This window comes from Kogia breviceps, chromosome 16 (genome assembly GCF_026419965.1).
Source record: "Kogia breviceps isolate mKogBre1 chromosome 16, mKogBre1 haplotype 1, whole genome shotgun sequence".
Classification (NCBI taxonomy): Eukaryota; Metazoa; Chordata; class Mammalia; order Artiodactyla; family Physeteridae; genus Kogia; species Kogia breviceps.
In genome coordinates this window covers 17065289-17088570 of record NC_081325.1, presented here as the reverse complement: position 1 = coordinate 17088570, position 23282 = coordinate 17065289, and the positions used below count along the sequence as shown (strand labels likewise).

Below are 23282 nucleotides of genomic sequence, written 5' to 3'. Positions count from 1 at the left end.
AAATATTCATTGATTCACTGATTATAGCCTAATATAGACCTGCCCAAGTTCACAGAGCCACTCGGAATTACTCAAACTTCAACAAGCTTCAAAATATATAGATGTTACTTACCTTTACCTCAATATAAATGAGTGCTTCCCAAATTTACTGTATAGCAATTTGCTAGGCTACAAGGGTATACCACCTCCTTCCTACATATGTCCAGCCATCCATTGTCCATTCATTCATGTTTGTCATTCAAACATTTACTGAGTGGCTACCATACATAGGAATTGTGTTAAGTGCATGATACATAATCACTACTCTCACACATCATAAATGTATGTACCTATGTACCTATAATAACTCTCCTCTCCTGGTCTCTACAAATACCATTTTAGCTCAAAAATTAGCACAGGGAGATAAAGTAAATCAAGAAGTCCTAGTATCTTCGCTTTCACCCTTAAGCTAAAACTACTTTGGCTGACATGCAAATCTGTTAACGCCACTAGAGCATGGACTAAATACTTGCAAAAGTGTCTCTGTATCACCTTTACATTTTAACCTAAATCTAAGTCATACTTTCTGATCAAAAGTTGGGCACCCACCTATTCTTATTTCTGTGTAAGCGTGATAGAATTATCCGCCGAAGGATTGGTCATATTTATAATTAAACGATAATGGTTTACAGTTATTAAGAACTTTACAGATGATGATGTCCACCCAAAAGCTTATACGTACTTTCTAAAGAAACACAATGTCTAAAAGTTCAAATGTATTAAAATTTAGCAAAAAGTCTGAGTTATTAAAATTTAAGCTAAATTCACACTAAAATCAAAGTTACTTTTTCCTTGATGACAAAGCTTCCAATTGATACTTTACTAGAGTCTTATACACATAATACTCCTCAGCGTCTATGCCTGAAATTACTGTAATAACCAGGTACTTGATAATAACAATAAAGCACTTATATTTATCTCATTTGACCCTAAAAACTTGGTGAGGTAAAATGTTCAGGGAGATTAAACAATATAACCCTAAGTCACACAGTTGTAACTGGCAATGCCAGAACATGATTCCAACTCTAAACCACATGGTCTTTCTATAGCATCTGAAGGTCCTACTGGTAGCAGCTAAATTCTCTTGAATACAATTCTACACCAACCTGGGTTGTGCCACAGTCACACAACAATGAATGTTATTACAATTAGTTTGGTTTACTATATTCTATCTGCAGTAAAATTAACTACATACAGTAGGACTATTCCATTACTTGGTTTCCTGTTGCTCTGTGATGTCTTACCTACCAATTTTTCTATATATAAATCAATATACCACCTCCCAGCAAAAACACAGTAAAACAAAATGTTATATAGATAAGATAGGTATCACTTACTTTTGAAAACTATATAACTTCAATCAACATTCACTTTACATACAAACAAAAAAATAAATATTAAGTTTTTAATTACTTTAAATTTTGGAAAATACAGGTAAAGACCAAAGGCAGAGAAAAGTAAAGAAAAATATGGCTATCCTCATTTCACCTATTTACTCACTTAACCCTACTGTGCCTAAGATCCCTTCCTTTCTAAGGTGAGAGCTTAGTCAAGAATCACAATAAGAAAAGCAATCGTGTTAGTTATGATAAAAATTAGAATAATGAGGGACTTCCCTGGTGGTCCAGTGGTAAAGAATACTTCTTACAACGCGGGGGACTCGGGTTCGATCCCTTGTCGGGGAACTAAGATCCCACATGCCACGGGGGCAACTAAGCCTGTGCACCAGAACTACTGAGCTCATGCGCCTCAACTAGAAAGCCCGCGTCCTGAAAAACTACAGAGCCCACGTGCTCTGGAACCTGTGCACCACAACTATAGAGCCCACGCACCCTGTAGCCTACACGCCACAACTAGATAAGAGAAAACCCACACACCACAAGTAGAGAGAAGCCTGTGCACCGCAACGAAGAGTCTGCGTGCCACAAGGAAAGATCCCAGGTGCCTCATCGAAGATCCCACGTGCTGCAACTAAGACCTGATGCAGCCAAAACTAAACACATTTTTTTTAAATTAGAATAATGATTTAATGAACATAATTTATACACAAAAGGAGGGGTTTTTTTCTTCAGGGAAAAGTTATCCCAACCTCTATATAAAGCTGACTGTCTTAACATTTATCTAAGCATAAATTTCTAAATCACCTGCAGCAAATGAGCAGACCATGTTGTGCCATGAAGCTTCTTATTTAGGCTGCTCCTCCTCCGCCTTTGGTAGTACACTTACTCTTGGCAGAGGCACATAAGTAACTGGCATCTTTCTCTGACATTCTCTTTTATCCAGCAAACTAAAGCACATTTTTGGTTGTCTGCCAGTATCACAAGATTATTTTTTTTCACGTTTTACAAAAAATAATTTAACATTTCAAAAGTCTAAAGTTATGATTTAATCAGTGTAATATAATGTTTTTAGCTATTCAGGGCCAAGCCTCTGCAGTTTAATAATTCTCAAATCTTTATATTTAAAAGTCACTACTTTCCATTTTTATTCTTAATAAGTATGCTCATGAAGTCACTCAATTTGGGGACAGTTCATATTAGAATTTACCTCAAAATTCACCTTGGTCATAAAGCTAGACTTTATCTTAGTTAAGAGTTGAAAAGATTTAAAAAAAAAAAAAATTTAAGCTCTGCTACAACAAAGGCAACCAGTAGAGGGACTAAAAGTTTACTTTTGCCATTAGCAAAACTAAACTCAGATGTTTTACTCTCACTGGTTTTTGGTGTAAAGAAATCTAGACATGTAACAAAAAATACAGCACAAAGTATAATACTCTACACCTCTAGAAATATTTACTAATGGAAATCTTGTCATTTAGAAAATTTGGTTTGAATATTGGTCAAAAGTCTCAGGTAAAAGAGTTTTGTTAAAGACAAATACAAAAACTTTTACTTCACATAAGTTCTCTCAATAATTTAACAGTATTCTGATGTTAAACGAATTAAGGCATAAAATCTCAATAAGAAAATTTAAAGAATATAATTAAAGTAAGTAGGTCTTATCCACTAAAACCGATTTCATTTTTGCAAAGAAAATGCTTTTGAAAATGTTAAAACAAGTTATTTAGCAAAAATAGTTTTGAAAACATAAAATCAAGGCTAATTTACCTTCAAATATAAACTAACCTGGTTCTCAGAATCAGCAGTTTTAGTTTTACCCAAGAAATTTAAATGTAGGGGGAAGAGGCACAGGAATTTTATTGTACCCTTAAACGTGTCTTTATTATCTTCTGAAGCAAAAGGAAGGCAGCCCTGAGCATTCAGCAGACCTTTTAGTGGCTACCTCTGCTGCAGGACCAAAGGTCTCAAGTTTTCTTCCCGTGCCACCATGCTCCACCATGATTATCACTGCTTTAAACAAATCCCAGAAAGACAGCCAAGTGCCTGTCTATGCTACACTTTTCCCAGGGCAGGGAAAATGTACACCCAAGTTCCACTGGCTCTTTCCTGTGAGAGCATTTTTGGCTAACCCACATCTACTACCAGCTAGCTATTTTGCTATGTGCCAGGAAAGCTATGGCCAACAGAAATCAACCAAAAAGATGTTACAATATATAACATTATACATCTAGGCTAAAAGTATATTATCTAGCAGAAAATCAAAAACTTCCAGAAAGAGCCCCTGCTTTTTTTCAATCTAAAACTTCCTTTTCAAGTAAATTACAGTGACAACAAAAATAAGTACTACATCACTAAAGGTTCTCATGCATATACTGGACAAGTACCTAGCAGGATTGCTGCTAAAAATTTCATAAGTTAAGTTCAAGACTAGAGCTTTAGGTTCCCCCTTTATTTACATCACTGTAGAATCTGTATAAATACTGAAAATATGAAAAGAGTCCTGCATTACCTACCTTATTTTTCTCTATTACCATAGATAATAAAGAGGTAACAATATATGTTCTAAAATATGATAAACCACCTCATATTCATTTAGAAACTTTTTCTGACATTTCCCTTTATAATTTGTCAAAAATCAGATTCTATAAAAAATATTAAAAACAGAAACATTAACATTAAACGTATTCTTCTACTTTAAGCTTATTTCTAAAAGTATTAGATTGCAATTCACATCCAAAGCCTTATTAGTCATAATACTAATAAACACTTCTACAACTATACAGAATTGAGAAAAGAGGCTTTTAATACATACTTTGCAACACAAGTCAACCAGAATAAATAACATTCTTTAGTTCAGTATTGCTCAAACTTCCAACATTTGAATTCCACAACCAGAATTTTTTCAATATCTACTTATTACCTGCACTAATATTTATATTCTTAATATTTTTCTTTAAATCAGTTCCTTTTTTAAATTTTAGCCTCAAACTCTAGCAATAAGACCTATGAAATCAGTTTTGATGTGCAAATTATATTTTGTATTCAATAACTCATTGTCATTAATATTGTTTAGCTTTTTTTTTTTAAGGGTGGGAGGGGTTCATTATATTACAGGGATGAATACACAACTCATTAATTACGTGTTCCAAACAAAATATAATCATTATTTAAGTCAGTAAAGGCCCAACAGGCTTACATTGAAATCAATATTCCAAGGCCAGAATTACAAATTTTATGTTTGTTTTCAAATTCAGCAAGATTACTTTTAGAGTCAAGATCCCAAGTGGTGGGGCATAAATAAGTCTTTTGATATAAAAACTCAGATATTCATCTTAAGAAATTAGTGCTTTGGGTGGTGGTGTGATGAACTGGGAGATTGGGATTGACATATATACACTAATATGTATAAAATGGATAACTAATAAGAACCTGCTGTATAAAAAAATAAATTAAATTAAATTCAAAAAAAAGAAAGTTTTTGCTGAAAAAGCAAAAAAAAAAAAGAAATCAGTGCTTTTAAAATAATACCTTCGACTACATACAAAAGATTTCTGAAGGATACACACTATAAACTGATTAATCATGGTTGCCTCTGAAGAGCTAAAGTGAGCAACTGTATAACTTTCTCTAATGCCTGAACTTCTTAACCACGTGCATTTATTACGTATTCAAAACAAGCACTCTTCAAAATTAAAATGTGCTTAGTATCCAAAAATAAAACTTTAAAAAAAAAATCTCCTAGTGTGCAGAAACCTAGTACTTAGAGTACATTGAAGTATAAACTAAAGAAAAACATGTTAAAATTCCCCATTAAAAGAAATGTATCTTTAGTTTCAAGTAATGCCATTATACAATTGTGTACCAATACAGTTCCTTTATCTATTTAATTCCTTATTTTTTTTAAAAAATAGCATTAGAGGGGTTTCCCTGGTGGTGCAGTGGTTGAGAGTCCGCCTGCCGATGCAGGGGACACGGGTTCGTGCCCCGGGAAGATCCCACATGCCGCCAAGCAGCTGGGCCCGTGAGCCATGGCCGCTGAGTCTGCGCGTCCGGAGCCTGTGCTCCACAACGGGAGAAGCCACAACAGTGAGAGGCCCGCGTACCGCAAAAAAAAAAAAAAAAAAAAAAGAAAAAAAAAACATTAGAAACAGATGGAATAGTAAGACTTGAGCAAAAGTAGGAGGAAATCTCATATATTTATTCTAACATAATGAGTAAGGAGCAATATCCTAGGATTTGATTTAAATAATAAACTAAATATAGCTGATCCTTGAACGTAAGGGGTTTAGGGGCGCTGACCTCTGCACACTCAAAAATACACATAGAACTTTATAGTCGGACCTTCGATTCTGCGATTCCGCAACCTCAGATTCAACCAAACCCAGACTGTGTAGTACTGCAGTATGCAAGAAAAAATTCCAAATGTAAGTGTCATTCAAGGGTCAGCAGTAGTAGTAATGTAAAAAATATTCACTATAAGAACTTAAGAATTACTAGCTTGACTTTGTGAAAAAGATAAATGTTAAACTCAATGACTGATAAGACTAACAATGAGTGCATCAAAGGACAGTAATATAAATTAAATATATTTAAATAATTTCACAGAATTTTGAGTTTTACATCTGAACTGGAGTCTAAAGTTTGGATTACTAAAGATTACTCTAACAAATAAATAATTGGTTTTGGCATTATTTAATACATAGTAGCAGGCAAACAGTATTTATACTGGCATGAAAAGAATAATAAGGATATCAGAAATATAATTTTACTTAAGAAATACTAACATTCTGGATAAAGAACCTAATACATCCATTATACTAAATGGATTACGTGGTATTAATTTAATTCCAACAAAGCATATAATAATAAACATGTTAGGGAATTCCCCAGCAGTCCAGTGGTTAGGGCTCTGTGCTCTCACTGCCGAGGGCCCAGGTTTGATCCCTGGTCAGACAACTAAGATCCCACAAGCTGTACGACACAGCCAAAAGAATAAAATAATTAAAAAAAAAAAAGTTAGAAACATAACAGAAAAAGTAAAAAAATAAAAGCCGAGATGAAAACACATTTTCAAAGACAGGCAAAGTTATACAGCAATAATGCTGAAAATTAATTTAACCTCAAAAAAAAGAAAATACAGATCTGCCTATTCTATCAAAAATAATCATCTCCTTGGGTTGTTGACTACACCAAACCTACAGATATTACTTTTGCAAAAGTCTGATTAAATCACATCTTTAACCATTATCATTACTTCCTTCTAAACATCCACACTATGAATATGCTCTCAAAAAAATCATTCACACATATCACAGCTATCCTATAAAAAAGATGGAATTCAACCACAGCATTCTACCTAAGTATCTTTAAGACTATAATTGAAAATGAGAACTGCCTAATAAATACTGCATATCAATAAAGTTAGCAATAAAGTATTAAACTTAATAAAGGAAAATAATTCATGATAAGCACTTGGAAAAACTAATAGTCTATTATTTCCCATATGCTATGGCTTAAGGTCAACCTCAAAATAATTTAATTGTATAAATCAAAATGTAAGATTTAGTTTTAAGGGGCCCTGCTTTGTAAATACATATATGATATATATATGATATATATATATAATATATATTATATAAAATATATAATATATACGATGCATATTATATACATATTATATATTATTATATATATTATATATATAATCCATATATAATATACAGAATTTTCATTTTCTAGGAAAGAATTTGTGGTAACCCAATTTCAGTAAGTTTTTAGAAGGAAATGTTTAAATTTCTCCAAATCCATTATACAGGTACATGAACTTGAGTAAAGAGTTTCTAGAAATTCATTCGTGCTAAATTCTGATTCAAACATGTACTGATGCTCATGCTAAGCACCTTCTCAGGTGTTTATAGATTTAAATTTTTCAAAATAGATGACACATTTGGGAAACAAAAAACCACATAATATTTGGATTCTACTGTTAAAAACAATTTTTTACAAGCCTTCCTATCTATACATACAAATCCACCAAGGTTTTAAGTTAGAAATGAACCTCATGAAAAAGCAGATGTCACATATGGATAGGTGGGTGCCTGCACAGATTGCTACATGTTTTTGATTGATACTATAGCTCACTGAAATGGAAGCTCTAAGAACATGACAAGATAACTCTTTTTTACATTAGGATTTACATTAAATATAATCTTGTTTGGGATTAGACATTATCCCTTCTTGATTAACAATAAAATTTAGATGTAAAGATCTCTTACTCTTTCTACTATTTGATTTAGGCCCAATTTTCTGGATGCGATTACTTGGGTATTCCTTCTAACGTACTGGTTTGAGAAATGGGATTGACAATTTATAATGTACAACAAAAATTCAAAATTCTACATTAGTTATTACCTTCCAAAGTACATAAATGATCAGGAACCATCACAACTCAAGCATCACATCAGAGACCACAAAGACATCACTTTGCTTATTCCTAATACTCCAAAAGTACTATTATCTGTCACTGTCTTAGGGACCCAGGCTTTGTTACATCATCCACTGTGGTTTGCAGTCTAACCTTTCACAGAGCACTGCATACTCAAATCATCTTCAATTTCTGTGATTAAAAATAATCAATTGCTTTTAATCCTTTCAGAATAGTTGTTTGGATGCTTCCAGTGTCTAAACTCCAGAATAAGCAGACTTTGTTGATGTTTCCTAATATCTAACTAGGTTCACCAGCTTGAAGACAAAGTGAGAGTTTTCCTTTAACGTGCCAGCATCAACCCTGTCGATGACTCGTTACGAATTACATTACCTAATAGCTAATGCTACAATTACTTTTTCTTACATACTCAGAACTGTTTTCCTTTCTATAATAAAGTTTTTTAGATGATATAATCCTCCCAAGGACCTTCACATGTTCCCCAGCTTCTCTGAGCAAAACTAATAGATGGAAAACATTAAAACGTCATTTCCTTTTAAGGCAAAGATAAAAAAGGCAAGAGTATGTTGGACCTAGAATAAGTTTTGATAAGTCATCACTAGGCTGATAAATTGGTCGTCTAATTAAAACTAATCCTATTATAAGATTTCTAAGTTAAAATACTTCTGAGGTACAATTATCTCTCAATATACCAATAATCAAATTTCAAATCACATAGGCCCTAAAAGAGAAATATCACATAAAATAATCCTTTTTAGGGTCATCCTATTATGTTCTTTTCCCACATAAATCTACATTACAAACAATAAAATGGATCATACCTTTTACATTTGACCTTTCTTCTGCACAATGACATCCTCCACCCCATCCTAATCATCACCAACCTGAATTCTAAAATATTCTGTTACAAAGCCCTAAAAATGGGCTGAGATCTAAATTTCCTCAAAGAAGCTTAAAACCTTTCTTGCTTTGAAAATCAAAATCATGTTTGTTTGTTTGAAGTACTCACTGTTATCAAACCATTTCTGAATAAGAATTAGAGATGTGGGGGAAAAGTCTTTTGTAACTCCAAGGGGAAAGTATTTTTGGAGTAATCTACAGAGCTTCAATTCAAAGCCAAAAACCATTACGTTCCCTATGGCAAGACATTTTACTTTAGCTGAAACTGCTGGACAGCTAATTCTAGCTTCTTGTGATGTATACATGTTGGGTTATGAAAAAACTTTTGTTGTTTTTTCTCAAAGGTTTCAGATTATAAACCTTTTCCAAGCAGGCACTTTGCTAGATGATTAACAAAATTATTTCCAATCCTTAAAAACATTTTCAAGATTGGTATTACGACCATTTTGTGGATGAGAAATTTGAGGCTCAGTGAGGTTAAGGGACTTGTCAGTCAATACAACATAAGCTAGTAGCCCCAGAGCCAGGCACAGCCAGTTCTAATGAAGCAGTTCTTTCCCTATCACCACAATTCTTGTTCTTTAAAAAGCTGGATTTAAAAAAAAAAAAAAAAAAAAAAAGCTGGATAAAATACTCTTCCCACAATTCCAGTTTTTAAAATTCAAATAAAAGGAAATTCACAAAAATGGTAATACATGCAGTACAATAACAAATTATACCATATATCACTCAATCTTTACCACAATCCTGCAAGATAGATTATTTCATTTTATTTTCCTAATGGAGAAACTGAGGCTGAGAGATTACATGACTTGCCAGGAACCCATGGGTAGACTAGGAATTCGGAGCCAAACAGATTTTTCTGAATCTTAACAACAATGCTTAGAGATTTTCAAAAGTATCTTATGTCAAAGGAAACTAATTGATAGTTAACTAATTACAAAGCTGTCCAGGTAAAAACTTATAATTATAGCAGTAATACTGGCACACTACATGGGAAAAGTCAACTAATTAACTGACTAGGTTAATAGTCCTGTATTAACTACATCAGAAACTTTAAATAAACTATAAATACAAAATCAAACAGTATGTATGTGTGTATATATATATATATATATATATATGTATATATACACATATATACATACACACACATAATAGCATCCAGGCCTTAAATTAAGAACGGTATAAAATCCTGGCAACTATCCCCCACATTCACATTCTTTTTTTTCTTTTTTTTCAAAGAGTTGGGAGGGAGGAGGGAGTGGGAAGAAAATCCAACTGAATGTAAAAAACAGTATTTTAACAAATGTTACAAGAAAAGCTAAGTGTAACACAACAACAAAATGAAACGCCTGCTTTTCACAGAGGAACTGAAAGGACACACATTTCATTCAAGAGCTGCTGATACACCCCCACCCAGAGGGACTCAGACCTACTGGCTATACCTTCCAATAAAATTTGCTCTTAAATAAAATACAAATTACTAATAAAATCTGCATGACTGTTTCATGACCAATTGCTCTCTTTCGAAATTTTTCATAATGTGAAGAAATTCAGCACTTTAACTTTTCTGGGTCTTACTTTCTACATTTATACAATGAGGAAGATGGAAAGATGGAATCTAACATCACTTTCAATTATAAAGCCCTGGGAAACAATAACCATAATAATATTTACAGAAAGTCTACTGAAAAGTTCTGTCAGTAGATGCAAAATGTTCAATTTTTTTTTCCAAGAGTGTATTTAAAAATTTACTAAGTTTCATAATTAGAATATGTGTATTTAAGGTATATCTCAACAGAAAAGGTTGGGGAGAAAGAAGAGGAGGGATCAGGGAATAAAGTCAAACGAAAACAAAACCCAAAAAACTCAGTACTTTATGGTCTGGGACCATGCTTAAATTAAAAAGATTAATAATAGGTCTAAATGAAAATTAAGTTTGTATAAAGAAATTACTTATTTAAAATGAAAGAAAACAGGGAATTCCCTGGCAGTTCAGTGGTTAGGACTCTGCACTTTCACTGGCAAGGGCCTGGGTTCAATATCTAGTTGGGGAACTAAGATCCCACAAGCAGAGTGCCCCAGTCAAAAAAACAAAAACAAAATAAGAATTAAAAAATAATATAAAATAAAATGAAAGAAAACAGGGTTGGTATACGTAAGCACTGATCAACCAAAGAAAAGAAACCCACCAAGACGATCTTACTTATAAGAGAATAAACTTGAGTGAAGGATGATGATGACTAAAAATAATTTTAAATATTTAGGAAAATTTCAAGTTATAAAATATTATATGATCTCCTTGGAGACATCCATAACACAACCATGGCTAAACAATACTTTTAGCTAATTCTGACCATAAATGACCTCAAATCAATTGAAAATAATTGAATAAGTGAAATTCCTTCATTCAATTATTTGTTCCTGGCTTTTTAATTTTCAGCTGTACAGTTTAATACATAATTATTGACATTCTTCCGCATAAAGGGAAAATAAAAATTTCTTTGAAGAAATGGAATGTATTATTTACCTTCTGAACTTTTGATTTATTTTCAATAATTTCTAATTAAGCATGCAATTGATGTCTTTAGGATATTCTTGTTCATTCTCTTTTTAAAAAAACACACCAGGGTGGTTTTTTGATTCTTTAGAAAACAGATTTAGAGTATAAAACTATGAAGATAAATTATAGCAAGTATTTTCAAAGAAAATAAAACCTAGGTCTTGAAATTTGTCATTTAAATTAGCATCTTTAAAACTAATGCTCACAGATGACACGATACTATACATAGAGAATCCTAAAGATGCTAACAGAAAACTACTAGAGCTAATCAATGAATTTGGTTGAGTAGCAGGATACAAAATTAATGCATAGAAATCTCCTGCATTCCTATATACTAATGATGAAAAACCTGAAAGAGAAATTAAAGAAACACTCCCATTTACCACTGCAACAACAAAAAAATAAAATACCTAGGAATAAACCTACATAAGGAGACAAAAGACCTCTACGCAGAAAACTATAAGACACTGGGCTTCCCTGGTGGTGCAATGGTTGAGAGTCCGCCTGCTGATGCAGGGGACACGAGTTCGTGCCCCAGTCTGGGAAGATCCCACATGCCGCAGAGCGGCTGGGCCCGTGAGCCATGGCCGCTGAGCCTGTGCGTCCGGAGCCTGTGCTCCGCAACGGGAGAGGCCACAACAGTGAGAGGCCCATGTACGGAAAAAAAAAAAAAAAAAACTATAAGACACTGATGAAAGAAATTAAAGATGATATAAAAAGATGGAGAGATATACCATGTTACTGGACTGAAAGAATCAACACTGCGAAAATGACTATACTACCCAAAGCAATCTACAGATTCAATGCAACCCCTATCAACTACCAATGGCATTTTTCACAGAACTAGAACAAAAAGTTGTACAATGTGTATGGAAACATAAAAGACCCCGAACAGCCAAAGCACTCTTGAGAAAGAAAAATGGAGCTGGAGGAATCAGACTCCCTGACTTCAGACAGAACTACAGTAATCAAGACAGTATGGTACTGGTACAAAAACAGACATATAGATCAATGGAACAGGATAGAAAGCGCAGAGATAAATCCACACACATGTGATCACCTTATCTTTGATAAAGGAGGCAAGAATAATACAATGGAGAAAAGATAGCCTCTTCAAAGTGGTGCTGGGAAAACTGGACAGATACATGTAAAAGAATGAAGTTAGAATACTCCCTAACACCATATACAAAAATAAACTCAAAATGGATTAAAGACCTAAATGTAAGGCCAGACAATATAAAACTTTTAGAGGAAAACATAGGCAGACACTCTATGACACAAATCACAGCAAGATCCTTTTTGACCCACCTCCTAGAGAAAGGGAAATAAAAATAAACAAATGGGACCTAATAAAACTTATAAGCTTTTGCACAGCAAAGGAAAACATAAACAAGACGAAAAGACAACCCTCAGAATGCGAGAAAATATTTGCAGATGAAGCAACTGACAAAGGATTAATCTCCAAAATTTAAAAGCAGCTCAATATCAAAAAAACAAACCCAATCCAAAAATGGGCAGAAAACCTAAAGAAGATATACAGATTGCCAACAAACACAGGAAAGAATGCTCAACATCACTAATCATTAGAGAAATGCAAATCAAAACTACAATGAGGTATCACCTCACACCAATCAGAATTGCCATCATCAAAAAATCTATAAAAAATAAATGCTGGAGAGGGTGTGAAGAAAAGGGAACCCCCTTGCACTGTTGGTGGGAATGTAAATTGATACAGTCACTATGGAGAACAGTGTGCAAGGTTCCTTAAAAAACTAAAAGTAGAACTACCATACAACCCAGCTATCCCACTACTGGGCATATACCCTGAGAAAACCATAATTCAAAGAGTCATGTACCACAATGTTCACTGCAGCTCTATTTACAATAGCCAGGACATGGAAGCAACCTAAGGGTCCATCAACAGATGAATGGATAAAGAAGAGGTGGCACATATATACAATGGAATATTACTCAGCCATAAAAAGAAATGAAACTGAGTTATCTGTAGTGAGGTGGATGGACCTAGAGTCTGTCATACAGAGTGAAGTAAGTCAGAAAGATAAAAATAAATACTGTATGGTAACACATATATACGGAATCACAAAAAAAAAAAAAAAAAAAAAAAGGTCCTGAAGAACCTAGGGACAGGACATGAATAATAAAGACACAGACATAGAGAACGGACTTGAGGACACAGGGAAGGGGAAGGGTAAGCTGGGACGAAGTGAGAGAGTGGCATAGACATACATACACTACCAAATGTAAAACAGATATCTAGTGGGAAGAAGCCGCATAGCACAGGGAGATGAGCTCAGTGCTTCGTGACCACCTAGAAGGGTGGGATAGGGAGAGTGGGAGGCAGACACAGGAGGGAGGAGATATGGGGATATATGTATACGTATAACTGATTCACTTTGTTATAAAGCAGAAACTAACACACCATTGTAAAGCAATTATACTTCAATAAAGATGTAAAAATAAATAAATAAAAATAATAAATTAAATTAATGCTCAATAGGAAATAAATCATAGCCATGTTATACTACTTTGAGCTCAGTCAAACCTTATTAAAACATCCCTTGGGCTTCCCTGGTGGCGCGGTGGTTGAGAGTCCGCCTGCCAATGCATGGGACACGGGTTCGTGCCCCGCTCTGGGAAGATCCCACATACCGTGGAAAGGCTAGGCCCGTGAACCATGGCTGCTGAGACTGCGCGTCCAGAGCCTGTGCTCCACAACGGGAGAGGCCACAACAGTGAGAGGCCCGTGTACCGCAAAGAAAAAAAAAACCAAAAAAAAACCAAAAAAAACAAAAAAAAAACCACCCTTGATCTACCTAATAGATGTGCTCCTCAAAAGTTCCTTGCATATCAAACTTGTGTAAATCTCATCTTAAACGTACTAGGGGGAGCTCCCTATTTGAAAGAATCCTAAAACATGTGCTTTTGTCTTCTAAGGGTTCCTTTTCTAACTTGTATTCCTATGAAAGAATGACTTTCTGACTTATCTGCTAATTGGTATTCACCCAGTTTTCATTAAACATTGTTTTTTTAAAAAAATACCATCCTTGTACTTTATCCTATGCTTATCAACTGCCATTAAGACAACTTTGATCAAGTTATATTTACCTTTCACACTGCTTCCCCAGGAAGCAATATGAAGCCCCCCTGTGAAAAATATATACATACTTAATATGCTACTAACAGATTTCAAAACATGTAATAAAAATCAGCTTTAAATATCACTAGATTTTTATAACTAATTTCAAATTCAAAGGTGAAAAATAAGAGAAAACCAGAGGTGAATAATCTATGGAGGGGAGAAAAAGTATGCTTTGTGTCTACTGAGCACTTCATAATTTTTAAATTACACTTTAATATACCATCCCATTTCAGACTCTCATCGATTCTCTAACGGTATAAATGGCTTCATTACTGGCAATTTGGGAAACAAAGAAGCAGAGGCACAGGGCACTAAAGTGACTGCCCAATGTATCATAGTAATTCAATGTCAAGGTCAGAATTGGAATCCAATTTTCACATTCCTAGCCATTGCTCTTCTTTTACACAATTAAAGATGGAGAAAAAACATTTAAGCAAGTTTGACTATACAGTCCCCTATCCATCAGTAATTACTGAAAATAATTTCAGGAGGCTTAAGTTCAGGCGTTCGCCAAGACCTTTCAAAGGGAAAAGGACAGTCTCTTCAACAAATGGTGTTGGTAATACTGGATGTCCACATGCAAAAGAAGCTTACTTCATTCTACACCATATACCAAAATTAGCTTAAAATGGATTAAAGACGTAAATGTAAGACATAAAACTAAAACTCCTGAAAGAAAATATAGGGGGAAAGCGTCAATACATAGGATTTGGCAATGATTTCTTGGACATAACACTAAAAACAAAGGCAGCAAAATAAAAAATAGCTATATTGGAATACATTAAAAATTAAAACTTCTGTAAAAAGGACAATCAACAGAGTGAAAAGGAAGCCCATGGAATGGGAGAAAAATCTGCAAATTGCACATCTGATAAGGGGTAAATATCCAGAATATTTAAAGAACTCCTACCAACAATGGAAAAAAATAACAATTAAAAAATAAGCAAAGGTCTTGAACAGACATTTCTCCAAAGCCAGTATACAAAAGTCCACCCAGCATATGAAGAGATGTGGGAATATAAAATAGTGCAAACTTTATGGAGAACAATATGGCATTTCCTTAAATTTTTTAAAATAGAATTACCATACAATCTAGCAATTCCGCTTCAGGGTATATATCCAAAAGAACCGAAAGCAGGATCTCAAGAGACATTTACCCCATGTTCATAGCAGCATTATTCACAACAGCCAAGAGGTGGAAGCAACCAAAGTGTCCATCAACAGATTAATGGGTAGGCAAAATGTGGTATATACAAAAATAATTTTTAAATGTGGTATACACATACAATGGAATATTATGTAGCCATAAAAAGAAATGAAATCCCAACACATGCTACATGTATGAACCTTGAGGACATTATGCTAAGTAAAATAAGCCAGTCACAAAAAGACAAATACTGTATGATTCCACTTATAGGTGGCATCTCTAGAGTAGTCAAATTCATAGAAACAGAAAGTAAAATGGTGCCGTTCTTTGATTGCCAGGGGCTGAGGTTACGGGGAAATGAGGAGTTATTGTTTTGAAAGGACTTTCAGTTTTGAAAGATGAAAATGTTCTGGAAATTGGTTGCAAAATAATGTGAATATACTTAACACTACTGAACTGTACATTTAAAAATGGTTAGGATGGTAAATCTGATGTTATGTTTTTTACCACAATTTAAAAATGAGAAAAAAAGAGTTCAGAGACTTAAAAAATGTCTCCAGTTCATATTCAGCACAGAATGTTCCAGTATAATAATCCACTTTCTTTTGAAAAGATATCTATAGGTCAATAAATACCAAACTATTGTTTACATATTTCTTGATAGCCTAAAGGAAACCAAAAACCCAAATGGGAGTCAAGTTTTCATTACTTCACCTACCAACATTAAAAGAGAAGCCTTTATTATGTACTACCTGAGAACTAAATGGGTACTGCTGCTTTGGTAAAGGGAAAAAAGTAGCATTATTAGAAATCTACCTGAATTATCTGCTAAATTCACATATAGCTCTTTATGCTAAAGAATGAAACTGGCTAACATTATTCTCCCTAAGATTCATTCAATTTGATGATGTCTAAAAGCCACCATTTTTCTTTTTTTTTTTTTTCACCATTTTTCAATGAGGTAAACACTTGGAATAGAAAACCCTCAAAAACTTAAACACATATTATACTTCCTTTTATGGTATTACTCAAGGATTGTCTTCACCAAAGGCATACAGTAGTAGGTCAGGTTCCATTCTAAGTCCTAGAACAACTGAATCAGTACTGGTATATTCAGTAGTAGGAGTGTGGAATCAGTCCAGTGACAAAAATGATGAACTGCACGCCAGAGTAGTATTTGGCAGCTAAACCTAACTGGAACCTAACTTAAAAAATAATAATAAACAATGTTGAAAACATTGACAGAAAATAGAACAATTTGGAAAAGTATGAAAAATAAACCGATCTACATAGGAAACTTTAATCAGACCTCTATGTCCAAACTTTAGATATTAAAGCAGGTTCAAATTTTCAGTGGCTCTCAAAAGATCAGCATTATTTGAAACTCTGGTGAATACATGTGAAAAAAAATCTATCAAATTTAGCTGCAAGGATAAGCAATTTAATAAGTTACTATAATTTATAAAGAAAAGATTGACTACACATTGTTCCATGATTGTAGAAGTATCAGCAAATGGTACCGATTATCAAAATTAAATATTTATAAGGACTTCTATATGCAAGGAACTTGTTAGTGAGATATCCAAAGTGCTTGAGAAAACATTCACCAAGAATCATTTTTTTCTCAGCTACTTTAACCTTACGGATGCCCTGCAAGTTCTTAGTATCCTAGCTAATATCTCAAAGATGTTTTATTTGTAGGTATGCCAACTAAACTTATGCAATATAGATACAGATATTAAAAATACTTTTGGAATTGATTATGGAAACCACATATGTGCATGTATGTGGGTGGTGGGAACTCGTGTGGAAATATCTATACAAATATACAGATACACATATGTATAAACCCCATTTAAGTGTTTAAGAAAAATTATTCAGAAACTTATATAAAGGTTTTTAGATGTTCTATAAAATCAATATGCCCTTTCATCTAGCTCACCTTTTCTCATTTCCTTCAACTACTGAGATTATATACAAGCATTTAGTACTGTGGGCTCCGAAGATCCTAATACAGAGCATGAAAGGGGAAGTATTTACAAGAAACACTGAGGTTACAGAATACTGGTAGTCCACAAAAAATACGCAGATAACCTTACGAAAAAATATATGAACTATATTCAATATTAAATATTTGAGACATCCAAAATTCTTGATAATTTATCCTTTTTTGAATACAAAATGTATATTTAAATCAGCAAGAAAAAATCTTATGATGAAAAATGTCTCTGGGAAGATGTTTTCTTCTAATTAATCATGAGAATCATAATCATTAGACTCAATCATTGTCATTTTCATTTCGAAAATTGTGGCTTCCTTAGTTACTTTAATGCTAGTATCATTTTCATGTGCCAATTCAGGATATTACTCCTTGCATCCTTGCTTATTCATCAAAATAAGTGAAAGGCATAATCTCTCCCCCTTGTTGAATTAATAAATCTTAACATACAAAAACATCTTATCTCCAGGCTCTTCTCTTGGTCAAAGTGGTAAGAGCACAGCAGGACCACCTTCAACCTCAAACTTTTTTGTGAGCTTTATAGACAAGAACTTAAGTATCCTCTGGTGGAAGATGGCAACTGGGAAAAGGAAAATGCCGGTTTAAATTACAAATGTCCTCAGCCTCTCCATGACAATCAGTTTTTTCTAAGGAAACACCTAAGAAATATATATATTTTTTAATAGGAGGTAAAAGGTAAACGTATCTAAATGCCTTTCCCACTTATGAAATGTGATACAGAAGAACAGGAAATTAGTAGTTTTGCTATACACTTGACAACCTGACAACCAAATAATAAGTTAGTATATCCAATAATAAGGAAATAAGGATAACTGAATAATGGCAAGTTTCATATCTGTTTTTGAACTCAAAGTTTAGATCAAAACCTTAAGCAATAAGACTGCACAGCGCTACAGATAACAAAGTTAAATGAAAGGAAATAAATCCATTATTTTAAAGAAACAAACTGAAAAGTTCATGGCAAATCTGCCCAACTTACTAAAAGCTGAAAAATAAAGCAGCATGAAAGGGGAAACAGAAAAAGATTAATGTGTGAGAAAATACATGAAGTGCAATTCCATAATTCCATAAAGATAGAAACAAAGTGACTCCAAGTTGCAACATATATTTTAAATGCAACAGGACTACATTCAACCATTTCCAAAGCCAAAGATGTTCAGGCACTGAATAGTTACCCTTAAAAAGTAAAGTATAAACATTTCTAAAATGAGGGAACAATTCTGCTTCTCTCTATTTAAAAGAAACCAAAAACTGTAGTTGTTGGAAGAATTTCCCTGAAATTTGTGAAACTCCTGAAAACTGTGGCTCATGGAACTTGGGAACAAGAACAAAATATGTGCCTAAAAGTATCACTGCGGTAATAGTGCTTTCAACAACATAGGAACTGAACTCCTTGGATTTAATATTCCTTTGTTATGTGTCACATTACACATTCTTCAGTATCTTTTACTTCCCAGGCCAGTTATCTCAAAAAGTGTTATAATGGACCACCTTGCGTTAATCCCACAGTGAACCATCATGTGATTTAATGGTCTTGTCTCATCTTCAAAGAGCTAACAGCAAGTGCAATAGAGGAACTGGGAAAGTTAAGGGAGAAAGGAAGGGTTCTTTCATATTTTCAAACAGCCTCTTTTCCAAGGGCTTGGAGTTTTAAAACAAAACTCTGGACCTGCCATTTAATTCAAGAAAGGCTTCAGAATTCTTCCTGCATAGTGCCTTATTGGACACACCTCAAAAGCTGAGAAATCTTAATGTACTCAGCTAGTTAATGCACTACAATGAAAACCTTCTTACCTTTCAGAGCTATACAATATGGTTAAATTAAACCCTGATACAACAAATAGAATAATTTCCTCTAACGTTTTAAGACCACTAATCAACTAGTGTCTGTCAGTCATTGCAAGAGATGCACAACTGCCTGTGGACAGACTACCAGAGAAACTGAGTGTGGTGAGGCAGGATGTTTTCCCGTTTATTTCCTGAGTGAACTTTAAGGGATTAAAACTAAATTTATGTCAACTTCATAGCAAAGAATGATTCGAATTCTTAACACAAATACATTTTAAGAAAAGGAAAAAAAATGAGGGCTATAAAACCATATACAGTGTGGTCAGAGTTTCACTTTTGTATTATGTGCATACTGGATTTTAATCTGAAATGTTTTATACTTGTATTTCACGTTATATAGTTTCGGGATCGGACTGTTTTTCCACAAAAAGAAAAATCAACTGTTTTTCCACCTTAATAGTCAACCTACCTGCCCATAGTTGTCTATGCCAGTTACTAATCTATTTAAATTTAATAAATCAAAAGCTGTCCTTAGGGATTGGCCAAGAGTCGTAAGTCCTTCAGCCTGAAGGTTTTTCAGTTCATTCATAAACGTTGCATGGTTTTCTTTCCATCCGGCCTGAAAAGAAAAACGTAAGAATTTTTTTTCATCTTTCAAAGCCATGTGCACACGGACGGCCGTTACAATCTGCCGTTCACCAAGGAGCTGCTTCACTTTGCTGCACGGTTTTCAGTAACGTGTCAATACCGCATCACTGCTGAGGAAACTCTCTTCCAAAGGAGGCCAAGAATAAACCTGCTGGCTCTACGGCTTTCAGTAGATACCAGCCTTCGTACTTTATAACTTCCCCGGGAAGCGTACTCCCCAGCCTCATACCCAGAATTCGGGGATGCAAAGACACTGGTGGAAAGCAGAAGTAAGCGGGACTTGCGAAGTTCACCTAGCGCGCTGTCCCACCGGCCCGCGGCCCTCTCGGGGAGACTCCGTAGCCCCAGCCCCGCGGCCCGCCCCCCCCCCACCCGGCCCCGGCCCCGGCCCCGGCCCCGGCCTCGGACCGGTTCCCCTTTAATGCAGACCCAGGCTCGGCGCTGCCGGGCCCGGCTGTCACTCGGGCTAACTTGAATAAATATCCCCCACAGTTCATTGCTGCCGCTCACGCCGCGGAGGGGAAATGTCGGCCATGTTGATCGCAGCGCCGCCGCCGCCGCCGCCGCCGCCGCCGCCGGACCGGGCTGGGGAGGGGACGGCGGTGGCCCGGCGACTCCGCGCCGCGCCAGGACGCTCCGTAGCGGGGGAGGGGGTGGGAGCCCGCAGGGGAAAAGACCTCAGCGCCTGGAGCACAGCGGGTGGGGGAGGGGAGCATAATGAAGGGTGAATGGGGGGGCGGGGAGGGTGAGAGAGGAAGGAACAGGGAAGGGAAGGGAAGGGGGAGGGCGAGGGCTGTTACCTTGATAGCATAGGGCGGCTCTTCGAAAGTGACCAGCATATACCTGTCTCCTCTGCTGGCAGGGTCCCGGGCACGGAGCTGCGGGAGAGCGGGTGGGGGACGGGAGGAGGAACAGGGCGGGCGAGAGGGAAGCACAGAGGCGAGGTTACCAGGCGGAGAAGGGGCGCCCAGCGGCCCCGCCGCCCCCCACAGTACCGCACACGCCGCAGCCGCCCCCCACACACAGATCGGCCCCCGCACACCGCCCGGGGCCGGAGCCCCGGCCCGGGCCGAGCCCGGCTTGCAGCGCCCGCCCGCCCGCCCGCGCGGTGGGGGAGGGGGTCCCCGAGCCCGGCAGCTCCCGCAGTCAGGTCCCCGACACCTCCGCCTCGCCGCCCCCGGCCGCCCTCCCCCCACCCCTGCCGCCCGCGGGCCACCGGACCGGGGTCGCCGCCCGGGCTCGGTCAGTCGGTACCTTCATGAAGGTCTCTACCGCGCCTTTGGCCGTGTCCAGGTAGGTGGTGCCCAGATGGCTGCGCTGGTTCATAGAGGCAGACGTGTCTATCAGGAACAGTAAGATGGGCATAGTGCTGGCCGGGGACACCGGGGCCCGAGGTGGTGGAGAAAGAGGAGATGGTAGAGGTGGAGGCGCCGGTGGCGGCGGCGGCGACCGCCGCTACGCGGGGCGGGGAAGCGCGGCCCCCGGGAGGAAAACACGGTCTGGGTCTTTCCTCCGGCTGCGGGGAGTTTCTCCCCCGATAGTTGAGAGGAAACTCCCCAGACCCAGTCCTCCCAGTCGTACCCCCGCCTCCGCCTCCTCCTGCCTGCCCGCTGGGGCGGGCGCCCGGCCGTCTGTCTGTCGGTCCGTCCCCCCCGCCTCGGGGGTCCCGTCCCCGCTCCCGGCCCCTGTGTGTGTCCCAGCGGGAGACGGGCCTGGCTCCCAACCCCACCCCCGGTGCAGGGAGTGGGGACCTGGGAGCTGGCGAAGAAGGGAGTGGGCTGAGGGGAGATTGGCCCTGGGGCTGTTGGGAGAAGTTTCAGGGACTCCCTCCGCACCCCGGCGGTGTCACCACTTTCTCAGCCCCTCTCGCTACTGAAGCGCTTTTCTCTCTCACACTCCGGTTTTAACTCGGGCAGGGGCTGCAGAGGCTCCGCCCCCTGACACGTCCTCTAGCCACGTGATGCACCGCCCCGCTCATCTAATGGCTGGTCCCTGGCCTCTTATTAGCATATTCAAACAGCTCAGGGGCGGGGGAAGCTTGGAGGCTGGCTCCGGGAACAGTTATGGAGCACGCGCGGAGGCGGAGCGTCGGGTGCGCGCGAGAGCGAGCGCTAAGGGAGAGCAGGCGGGCCGGCAGACGCGGAGGCGGGCTCCGGGAAGGGGCGGGGACAGCCCGCGGAAGGACAGCGGTATGGGGGCGGGGGCCGCGTCGGCGCGCGCAGGGTGGCCGCGGCCGTGAGTCTGCGCGTGAGGCCCGTCGGCCCCTCCTTGGCTGTTGGAGGTGATAGGGGTCGGAGGAAGGGAAATGGAGGCTGGCTTCAGCTCCTGTTTCGAGGTCGCAATAGCGAACCCCTTCCCCAATGGGCGAGTGAGGAGGGGATGAGTAGAGTGATCCAACGTCCGGTTAGGAGTCGGGGCAGGCCGGCGGTCATCCTCCGGAGGAGGGCTCGGGGCCCGCGGTCACCGGAGGAGGTTCCTTGGGCCTCGGAGGGCCGGCCCCAGCGCGGGCGGGCCCGGGGCGGGGGAAGGGAAGTGAGAGGTTGTTTATGACCAGGGACTAATCTCCGCGAGTCACTCCGCTCCCGTAGGGGAGTGGGGACGAGGGGCGAGCCCCGCCCGCAGCCTCGGTCGGCGTTGGGCAACGATCGAGGGTGAGGGCTGGACCTAGCCAGGAGCCCTCGTTGGAGGACCCGCCAGAAAGGGACCAAACCCTTTTTTTCCGAACTCAGCCCTAAAAGGGCGGCGGGGGAAGACTCAAATATCGATAAACAGTTTATTGCCCTATTACTCGGGGAAAAATAACCCGTCCTACCCAAAGAAATAACCTCTCACAAGCCATGTTTACTTAGGGCCACAGAATATCAATCTCAGAGCTAAAAGGGGCCTTAGAAAAGCAGCGTCCGTTAGTCTTGTTTTTAGATCAACAAACTGACTTGGCTTGCCCAGGTGACACATAGCATGGGTTCTCCATAACCCTGCCAGTGCTCTTTACTTGCACTCTATGCTGTCTCAGACTCGATCCAAATACTGCCTGAAAGCGGACGTTCTCGGATAAAACCAGCCCCTGTCATCAGGCTCGATGGCATAATGGTTCCTCTCCTAAATTATGTCCGAGGAAAAGTTGCCTCAAATATACTAGTTGAAAACTTAAAGACATTGCCTAAAATACAAGTTGAATTAGGGACATACGACCCGTATAAGACTGTGTAGAGATTTATAGGGCCTCTCC

At 38.1% G+C, this 23282-nt stretch overlaps 1 protein-coding gene across 4 annotated transcripts in view; it reads right to left on the bottom strand.

Moving 5' to 3' along the window:
• INTS6 (integrator complex subunit 6) overlaps positions 1-21963 on the bottom strand; it is a 111007-nt gene extending 89044 nt beyond the window's left edge. For 2 of the 4 annotated variants that reach the window (XR_009331688.2, XM_059041517.2), the window contains exons 1-3: positions 21308-21940; positions 20854-20931; positions 19875-20024 (exon numbers count right to left, since the gene is read on the bottom strand). Coding sequence is in view for 3 of the 4 variants with exons in the window: in XM_059041517.2 (XP_058897500.1) it covers positions 19875-20024; positions 20854-20931; positions 21308-21418 (339 nt within the window). In the remaining variant the exon portion in view is untranslated. Of the gene's footprint in view, positions 1-19874; positions 20025-20482; positions 20634-20853; positions 20932-21307 lie in introns of those variants that run through there. The other 2 variants (XM_059041518.2, XM_067016806.1) reach the window with 2 other exon arrangements.
• Positions 21964-23282: the final 1319 nt, after the last annotated feature.